Genomic DNA, 10,666 nt, shown 5'->3' with positions numbered 1-10,666 from the left:
GCCTTGTGGTCTAACCTACTCTTCTTTATCTTGCCTAGGGAGAACCGAAATTTTAGAGATTGCCCTTGTAAATTGACCATTGATGGTCTTTAACTTGACCACTCTGACTTTGCCATCTTGACCGGGCATTGTATCAACTACCCGTGCTACAGGCCATTTTAGAGGAGGTACATCGTCCTCTCTCAGAAGAACTAAGTCATTGACTTGTATGTTATCCCTTGGTCGGGACCATTTTGGAGAGTTTTGTAAGCGGTTTAAGTAGTCAACAGACCACTTTTTCCAGAAACTTTGTTGTACTTTCGCAATTTGTTGAAACACGGATAGTTTATTTTCCGGGATTTTTTCTAAGTTTTGCTCAGGATGCGCAGTCAGGCTGGAGCCTATTATAAAGTGCCCAGGACTGAGAAAAGTGTAATCGGAAGGGTCGCTGGACATGGCACAGATAGGCCTTGAATTCATCACAGCTTCAATTTGAACCATGACAGTATAAAACTGTTCGAAAGTGAAAGAAGAAGAGCCTATTAGTCTACGCATATGATATTTAGCGCTTTTTACTGAAGCTTCCCAGATCCCAGCCCAATGAGGAGATCTAGGGGGAATAAACTTCATGAGATTTGATTTCAGATAGGTATTCCACAATGGTTTGAGAATTTGACTTATTTTTAAAGAATTTGTATAAGTCGTAGAGTTGGTTTCTTTCACCAGAAAAACATGTGGCATTTTCACTGTAAATGACGGTTGGGTTACCACGTCGAGAGATGAACCTTTTGAGTGTTAATAGAAAGGAAGAAGTTGTTAGATCAGAAACAACCTCTATGTGCACAGCTTTGGTCACCATGCACACGAAAATGGCTATGTATGCCTTGACTTTTGGCGCTTTTCGGAGTGAAGAAGATTTTAACAGAAAGGGTCCACCATAATCTACACCTATTTTTTGAAAAGGTCTTGTTGTAATGGACAACCTATCTTCAGGTAAGTTACCCATTAGCTGTTGTGCAGGAGTGCACGAAAATCGGAAACATGTGGTGCAGTTGCGAATAATTCGTTTTGCTTCCTTTAGACCATTGAGAGGCCAGAATTTCAACCGAAGGTTTGAGAGAACTGTTTGAGCACCAGCATGTCCCAATCTGATATGCTCATTTTTGATAATAAGATTGACGGTATGATTCTTGGATGGAAGTAGTATCGGATGTTTTTGCAAATAGTCTATGTCGGGACAGTTTGTAAGTCTGCCTCCAACTCTGAGAAAATTAGAAGAATCTACAAATGGTTTTAGAGAAACGATGTTTTTATTTGAAATAAATTTGTTATTTTTAAGCTCCGCAATTTCTTTTGAGAATGCATCACCTTGAATTTGTTTGATGATAAAATCCATAGCATAATTTAACTCCGCCACAGAAAGGGGTTCAGAAATTTTTTGTTTTTTACAATTAGAAATAAACCGAAATACGTACGCTACTGTACGTTTTAAGCGTGAAATATTTGAGAAACGTGAAAAAATTCTCATCCAGAAGTTTTCTACGTTAGAATTTACCACGAGGCTTATTTTTCGTTCCTCGGGCAGGTTTTCGAGCACTTTGTCATTTGCTAGATTGGAAACATTGAAATTTTTATCTCGTAAGCATTTAGGGCCTTGCCACCAGAAATCGCTATTGAGAATTTCAGAACCAGACATTCCTCGAGAAAGAAGGTCTGCGGCATTTTGTGCAGACTTTATGTGAAGCCATGTAAAGTTTTGAGTCAACTCCTGGACAAGTGCTACCCGGTGAGCCACGAAAACCGACCACCGACTTGGGTGACTTTTACACCACGACAGAGCTACCTGGGAGTCTGACCAGAGGGTGACTGAATGAAATTTTACAGGTTGATTTTCAAAGATAGAAATTATTTTTGAAACAAGTTTTGAAAGGAGAACCATTGCGCACAGCTCAAGCCTAGGAAGTGTTACCGTCTTTAACGGAGTTATCCTTGATTTGGAAGAAACTAATGCACAGGATATGGTCTCATCGGCATAGAAAGTTCTCAGGTATACGCATGCGCCATAAGCTGCCAAGCTGCTGTCAGAAAATCCATGAAGCTCAACCTTTAGAATTACTTTTTCAGAAAAGTAGAAACGAGGAATTTTTAAATTTTTTAATTGTGACAAGTCCTGTAGAAACTTGTTCCAATCGTTTAGAATATTTTTGTCCAAAATTTCTGTGTCCCAGTGAATTTTTTGCAGATAGAGTTTCTGCATAAGCATTTTGCCTTTAACAATGAATGGATTGATAAGTCCCAGAGGGTCGAAACATTGTGCTAATGCAGACAGGATTTTTCTTTTTGTTACTGGTGGGCAGAAATTATTTCGGGGACGGAAATTGTTATCTGGTCTTCTGCAGGGTTCCATTTTAGGCCTAGAACTTTGCTGGAAGTAGAATCGAAATTTAGGTCATATTCCTGAGTAGTATTTTTTGAATGTTTTGGATTGATTTTTTGTAGGAATATGGATGAATTTGAATGAAATTTATGTAATGTAAAACCATGGCGGTTTAGAACAGAATTTAATTGCTGAAGTATTTCGAGCAATTCTTCAATATTATTTGACCCACATAAACCATCATCTACATAGAATTGGGTTTCGAGAATGTGTGAGGCCAATGGGAATTGAATTTTATTTTTATTTGAAATCTCTTGCAAGACTCTCGTTGCAAGAAATGGGGCGCTGTTCGTCCCGTATGTAACAGTATTAAGTTGAATACATTTTATAGAATCGTGGGTATCGTCCCTCCACAGAATTTTTTGTAGAAAACGTTGATCTTTGTTGATCCACGTCTGTCGAAACATTTTTTGAATATCACAGGAAAATATGAATTTGTATTGCCTGAAACGAACCAGAATATCGAATAGATCAGGTTGCACCTGATACCCTTTTAATGAAATATCGTTCAGACTTTTTCCTGTAGAGCTTTTACAACTAGCATCCATGACGACACGCAAAGTTGTACTTTTATTTTGTTCGTTGATGACACACAAATGTGGAATAAAATATTTTTTGTCCGAATTTTCATTCACGAACGAAAGCGGTACATATTCAGCATGCCCTGAAGAAATATATGTGTCAATGAAGTTTTTGTACTCGAAAAATAATTTTTTATCTTTTTGGAATTTATTTTCGAGCGAGAGAAAACGCCGTTTGGCTATGGAAAATGAATCACCCAGTAATTGGTGTTCTTGTGCACTTTTTAATGGAATATCTACTTCAAAGCGTCCATTTTCAAGGATCTTTGTTGTAGTTTGAAATATTTGTTCGGCCAGCTCGTCAGCTTCCGACAGAATAGGTTTTTGAGAAAGTTCTTCCATGTTCCAAAATTTTGTGAGCAGCTCATCCGTGCTACACGTAGAAAGTAGAGCAACCTCTCCAGAAACATTGTTTGCTACTGTGGGTGCCGTCAAGTGAGGAGCTATCACGCCGGCAATTAGGTACCCCAGGTGCGAAGCCTGCAAGATTGGAAGCCTGGGGCCAAGAGGAATTATTTCCGGAAGAATTAGGTCGTAGTACAAATCTGCCCCAACCAAGATGTCTATTTGACTAGGTTTGTGAAAGGAATCATCGGCGAGAAAAATGTCCCCTGGAATTGGTAACTTTTTTGTAAGAATGCGGAACTGTGGAAGATTGCAAGTAATATTTTCTAAGATAGCACATGAAATTTTGAAAGACTTTTTATTATAGTTAGAATGCAATTTTATGTTGACCATCTTTTTTGAAACCGAATTATTTTGGCCTATGCCAGAGATATTTAGAGAAATGTCATACGGCTTATAACCCAGCCTATCAGCGAGACACCGGGTACAAAAGCTATTCTGACTTCCTGTATCGAGTAACAATCGGGCCGTTAAAGGGCTCCCGTTTTTGTCGAAAATGGTGACTTTGGCCGTAGCGAGAAGTATGTTTGAATTTTTTACGGACAAAGCAGAAAAAGAATTTGTAAGAGGTTCTTGCCCTTGAACCGAAGGACCTTGAAAATTTGAATTAGACGAATGCTCGCGTTCGTAATTGTTTGAATTTGTAGAAGTTGACGGACTCTCATTGTTATGAGTCGTAGAAAAAGTATAATTTTTACCCGAAATGTGAAGAACAGTGTTATGGCGCTTTTTACATATGGTGCACCCATGTTTTGAGGAGCAGTTTTTAGAATTATGCCTACCTAGGCAGTTTACGCAGAGACCTTTTGAATTTACGAATTTTATTTTGTCATCATGCTGAAGGTTTTTGAAAAATTGACATTTATAAATTTTATGTCCTTGTTTTTTGCAGTAGATACAATAAAAGTCAGAAACTAAATTATTTGAAATATTATTTTTATTTGAATCCTCTGATGTGTTATTACTGTATGCATGATGTGAAACTTTTACGGTTTTGGTTTGCCTAGGATTTGTATTTTCTAGACTTTCCAGAACAATGCACCTTTTTTCCAAAAATTTAAGAAAAGCATCTAAATTTGGTACATCTGTATGATTTCGCTCAGTTTCAAAAAGTCTCCTTGTTGAAAAGTCTAATTTGCTTTGTAGCAGAAAAACTAAAATTATATCAATGAGCTCTGAACTTGAAAATTGAAAATTTTTTAGCAGTTGCATATTTTTTGTTACAGTTGTTAGAAAGTTTCTGAGAATCTGCGGTGAGCTGTTTCTCAGTGTAGGAATGTCTAGAATTTCTGTTAAATAAGAATTTATGATTGTGACCTTATTTTGATAGCGGTTTTTTAGAATATCCAAAGCAATTGAAAAGTTTTCATTGGTGACTTTCAAAGAATCCACCAACTTTAGAGAATCACCCTGTAGGTAACTTTTTAAGTAAAGAAATCTTTGGATATCAGAAAGGGACTGATTTTTTATTATCAGTGTGTCGAATAGTTCATAGAAGCTTTCAAAATCACTCACGTGTCCAGAAAATTTGCTTATACTGATTTCTGGGAGTTTTACGGCCATTTGTTTAGTAGCGCTTCCTGTATTGGTAATTTCCAATGATTTAATTGAATTTTGAATTTTTGAAAGCGTCGCAAAATAATTTTCTTCAAACAAAGCACGATCAGATTCTTGAGAATCGTCCAGGAATTCAATTTCATCCTGTACGCTGTTGAAGTCAGAGAAAAGGTCTTTTAACCTATCTTCTCGTGTTTTGAATGAGAAAATATCTTTTTCCGAGTCGTGGTTTATTTCTAGCCACGCTTGAATTCTACCAACAGAATCTAGTATAGAATGCTTCTTTTTTGTTAATTTATTTAAACCTTTATTGCTCATTGTAATAACTTTAATTTGTTTATTTCTAAATGAAATTATTATTTATTTTTGAATTAATTAATTCTGAATTATTAATTTGGAATTTTAACAAGCATGCAATAAGCTAAACTAAAAATTTAACCATAAATAGTTCTTTAACAATGTTACTAATTTGCTAACTAATAACACTAATTTGCACTAAAATAGATTTTTGAATTTATATAAAAAAGTTTGATTGTACGTCACCCCTGGGTTCTTAGTACTTGAGTGTGGGCTGCCTATCCCTCTCTGGAATCAGCTAGTCCTGGAAGCGCATTTCTGGAAATAATCACTGGTTTTCTTTAAACTATCACTGTTTTGTTTTGTTTATCGAATGTTTGTTTGTCCGTAGAATAAACAACGCACTCACTATGTCTCTAGGAATTGTTGTCTATCGACGAGAATATCCGAAACACACGAAACTTTTACTGTCTTTTTGAAAGCACAGAATTATATAAATTGAATGTTTTAGGCCAGAAAGTCGGCTAGTAATCAAAATCCGGCTCGAAGTGAACAAATGGAGGGATGCCGGTTTTCAACATCCCTTCACGGAGAGACTTATTTGCTAACAGTGTCTCTTTCAGCGGTTTGTACTTGCTGTAAGTCCAATTGGTCCGCTAGCCTTCGAATACTCAGTAATAGAAACTTAAATGGACTCTTAAATGTGATTTAGTCTGGCCTGTTGAATAGATTGATATAATGAAATAAAACAATAACTTGTTTAGCTAGAACTGTAATTGAAAAAGGACAAGAAATAGAAACTTATAAACTGCGAGTGAATAACTAATCGTAATGAACCTAATTAGAAAATTACAGTTTACGAACGAAAACACCATAACACTTCACATTAATGGTTCCCGATATATTGCGTAACTTGCAATTGCGAACGTGGAGGAAAACTCTCCGAAACTTGAAAAATAGGTCTGACCTCTACCACGATCGCTAATTCACTGGCTTCCCCTAGCCCCGCCGAAATACTTGACTATGCATTTTGAAGGATTTGCCGGTTTAAGGTCAATATGGGCGGAGATTAACATTCTAAGAAATAAGTCATTGCAGACTAGGGATTTATTTTCGTAACCGATGCGACGGAAATATTTTTATTTGTTTTGAAATAGAATTATTTGGTTGGAGATTATTATTCTCCAACATATAGTCCTAAAAGAAACAGATGATGAAAAGAGAACAATCAAAGAAGCGGCTCCAATTATGCTAAATGATACGAATTGCGTCGCAACTTCCTCTGCAGAATGCAGTAGGATTTGGTTACCCATATGAAAGGGGGAAGTCAATAAAAGAAAAATACCTCTATTAGTAATTCAGTATCATATCGAGGATACGTTATTTATGTTTTTAAAAAACATACATGTAAAATCAGACTTTGGTGTTTATTGAGAGTAAACTAAATGTAAGACCAAATACTTACCATGTCGGGATAGTAGTGTGAGGTTTTTTTCTGGTTTGTTCCTCATGATTTACTATGGAATCACTAACAGGAGAATTTTACTGTCATTATTGTATGCGGTTGTATTTTTAAAGACATAATCACATGATATGACTTTTCTCTGACAGTTCTCAAGTTAAAGTTGATTTCATGTAATCGAACGAACTATTTTACAATAAAGTCGTCCCAGGAACGCAACTCTACAATATTGGCAATGTTATTTTAAAGTCGTCTACTTTCAAATGTATACTATATGTCTGAATTGTTTATTAATGAGTCAGATAAAGTTAAATTATTAGAAGGATTTTTTACCAAGGAACAAAAAACAAAATTTGTTTAATTCAATAATGTTTTGTATTTTAAAAACGATTTCCTCAAGTCAAAATTGAACATCAATAAACTTATTTTAAACTTACATTGTGGCTTATTCACAAGAATAATAGTAATTGCATTAAGATGCCACAAAAAAATGAATTCAGAACAATATGTATGTACCAAGTTCTATTGTTTGTTATTTTTGTTTATCGTACGCCATTATTCCGTACTAATAAAAAATGTTTGTATTATTTGCAATCCTACACAACGTGGGTCAATAAGTTAGCCTAACTTCAAAAAAATTGTAATCGAAAACATCGGCATTATACCCACAATTAACAACATAATAGAGCTCGAAGAAAGTGTGCTACAATTAGAACAAACAATAACAAATGCTATCGATGCCAGTTCCAAAACAGAAACCATTACTACTCAGAGAGGAAGATTTAGGGATATTAGCGAAGACCTAAAAAAACTAATCAAAGGAAAGACCAGAAAAAGAAGCTCACTAAACAAGAACAAGGAAAGACAAAAGGATGGCAAACGAATTAGACAGGGAAGTGAAAAAAAAAACTCCAAAATCGCAGAAAAGAAAGTTGGGACTTCTATATCCAAGAGATAAATCCAAATGAGTCCGGTTCTGGAAACTATCTAAAAGACTTCGTAAAGACAAAAAACCAATTTCACCATTACATGGTGAAAATGGTATTGTACATACGGAAGAAGAAAAAGGGCAAGTCATGAAAGATGAACTAGAAAGGGCATATAGAAACAACGAACATCCCTACGAAGACTTAGACTTCACCGAGGAAGTGAAAAGAACGACCAGAAACCTAAGAAGAAGCAAGGGCAGACTAGGTATATTGCATACCTCCCTTGAAGAGATTAAACAACTTATGAAGATAACAAACCCAAAGAAACCTCCAGGACAATATAACAAACAGGGCACTGAAAATCTACCAGCTAAAGCTATTATAGTATACATAACTAATATAATAAACAGTATGCTCAAATTAAGATATTTCCCAGACAGATGGAAAGAAGCTCATGTTATCATGATAGCAAAGCCATGAAAAATGGCACCTTTCCACAGAATTATCGACCAATCATCAATTATTATCATCAATAAGCAAGATTGCGGAAAGAGTCATCCCAAAAAGACTAAACGAAAAATCACAGGCCTTAGGCACTATCCCCGAAGCTCAGTTCGTATTCAGAGGCAAACATTCCTGCGAACTACAGGTATTAAGACTGACAAAATTCATAACCAAAGATTACAACGAAAAAATGTATCCGTCAACAGCCTTCCTAGATGTCAGCAAAGCCTTTGACAAAGTCTGGCACCAAGAACTACTATATAAAATGAGTGACTTTGGCTACAGTGAGGCGATGACATGTCTCCTTGCGTCATACCTGGCTAACAGAAGTTTCAAAGTTTGGATAGGGGCCCCCCTGTCCGAAGTCGGAGTGGAAGCAGAAGTGCCACATGAACCGGTGGCACCCTGCTCCTTACTTGTCACCTTACTTGTATATCGTATATACGGCCGACATGCCAATAGAGCCAGGATCTCTGCTAAGTCTTTCCGCTGACGACACGGCAATGTCTGTCAGTTGGAGAGATCCGAACCTTACAGCTAATCATCTGCAAAGAGCATTAAATAAATTCCAGAGATGATGTATAAAATGTAAGATCGCCTTAATTCCCGATAAAGCAGAGGCCGTCATGTTCAGCCATCGCAGAAGTATAACGAATTGATAAACTACGATAGAAAACACCCCCGTAGAATGGACAAATCAAGCAAAGTACCTCTGGGTAATACTCCACAAAAAGTTAACTTTTACCGAGCATATCAATCAATCGGTATACAAAGCGAAAGCACTCAAAAATCAGCTCTTAACACTTATAGGCAGAAGAAGCAAGCTAAGATTCAAAACCAAAATTAGAGTTGATAACAGCATAATATTACCAGCGCTAACATATGCCTCCGCTGCTTGGAGATACACGTGTAAAACAAATAGAAAAAAATCCAGCCAATCCAAAATCAAATTATAAGAGATGCTCTAAAAATACCTAAATACCTTTGAGATACGTATTTAGAGACTCTGGACAAAATGGATAAAAGAGACTATGAAATTTTCAATGGACTCAAAAACCACCCAAGAGAATGTTAAGAGAAACCATAAGGACTGTACGTGTACATACAACACCAAAACAACAGATAGCAGAATATAGGGAAAACCAAGAAGAATAAGACAGCCACGCAGCATTCCAAAGAACGAACGTAAAGTTATAAGATAAAGTTATAGTAATACGTTAGACTAGGTTAAGTACAATATACACGGACTGTGTGATGACCGCATACACCTGGAAATGGACACCCCACACCACGCACACTTTTAAGTTAGATTAGCATTAGTTAGATTAGGTATAAAAAACAAAAAACGCTTTCTCTCTAAGTCATCGCGAAATTACTTAAAAATCACTAGTGCGTGCATGCGTGCGTGTGTGTGTGTTGCTTTACAAACAGATGATTTTAAATCACAACAGATTTTTGTTGTTCTAGTAACGCTAATAGTAATGGAACACGCATACGTCGTGCGGTTGCTGATGCCTGTACGAACAACCGTATAACATTACATATAACATTTCATAATAAATATATATCATTTTTCTTTTGTCTACTGGCTTTTATATTTTTTCACTGAGAGCTTATCAATAGCGTTGATTTCACATCAGCATTGTCTTTGATTTTTTGAATATATTTCCCCAGCTTACTTGGGTTTTTAAGCAGTCGTCATTAAATCCTAACAAGGACTGATGTCTAGCCTCAGACTTCGAAATTATCAACTTTTATTAGTCTAATGTCTGCCCTAATATTATTTTCGTATTTTTAAATTATTCTCTCATGCTTACTATTTATTTTAAATCAGGCATCAGCGTCTGCGACTGCGATTCTCGTTCGATTGTTAGGATGTTTGACTGGTTTTAACTTCCTATCTTCTTATCGTATCTCCTTAATTTTGTTTAATTAATTTATTATTGCGGACTGGTGCGTGATTTCAAATAAGAACTTCTTAAACTTATTTATCCTCTTTCTAATTCTAATTCTAATACACTATTCTTTGTCATAATTTTTGTAAAAACCATTTTTTCGTTTTTTATATATATAAAAAACATCAGTCATCATTCATATGAGAAACTAAGTCACCCTGTATAGTAATGTCATCAAGTTTATGTACATTTTGGACGTTAGGCTTCTATTAGCGGCTGTAGCCGTATTCCTATAGTTTACGATGTTTAAAGTAATTAGTAAAACCCGATAGATTTTATGTATATTTTTTATTTTCCATTTTATAAATACCAACGGTATACCCTTTTAATAATTTTTTTTCTATATAAAAAAGGTTATTATGGCGTATTTTAAATGTTTTTAATTGTCTTGCTTGTAAGGGTAAAAAGCAGAAAGTTTTTCAAATTATATATTTTCTTGCCTTGTTAACATGGTCATAAAAATTTGAGATTATATTTCAGTCTCTCATGTTGAGTATATTACTTCAAACTAATTAAATAAATACGTAATATAATTGTTTTTTGGAGATGGAGTTTAGAAA

At 35.6% G+C, this 10,666-nt stretch overlaps 2 protein-coding genes across 2 annotated transcripts; both read right to left on the bottom strand.

The window, feature by feature from the left end:
- Positions 1-589: 589 nt before the first annotated feature.
- Positions 590-1,375, bottom strand: LOC140451195 (uncharacterized). Its single transcript, XM_072544930.1, has one exon. It carries the CDS (start codon positions 1,373-1,375, stop codon positions 590-592), a length of 786 nt encoding a protein of 261 aa, XP_072401031.1.
- A 947-nt stretch (positions 1,376-2,322) lies between these two features.
- LOC140451194 (uncharacterized) lies at positions 2,323-5,277 on the bottom strand. Its single transcript, XM_072544929.1, has 2 exons — positions 4,918-5,277; positions 2,323-3,642 (listed from the first exon to the last, which is right to left on the bottom strand). The coding sequence occupies exons 1-2, from the start codon at positions 5,275-5,277 to the stop codon at positions 2,323-2,325; spliced, it is 1,680 nt and encodes a 559-aa protein (XP_072401030.1).
- Between the last annotated feature and the right edge of the window lie 5,389 nt (positions 5,278-10,666).

This window comes from Diabrotica undecimpunctata, chromosome 9 (assembly GCF_040954645.1).
Source record: "Diabrotica undecimpunctata isolate CICGRU chromosome 9, icDiaUnde3, whole genome shotgun sequence".
Lineage (NCBI taxonomy): Eukaryota > Metazoa > Arthropoda > Insecta > Coleoptera > Chrysomelidae > Diabrotica > Diabrotica undecimpunctata.
This window is presented reverse-complemented; position numbering and strand designations above follow the sequence as displayed.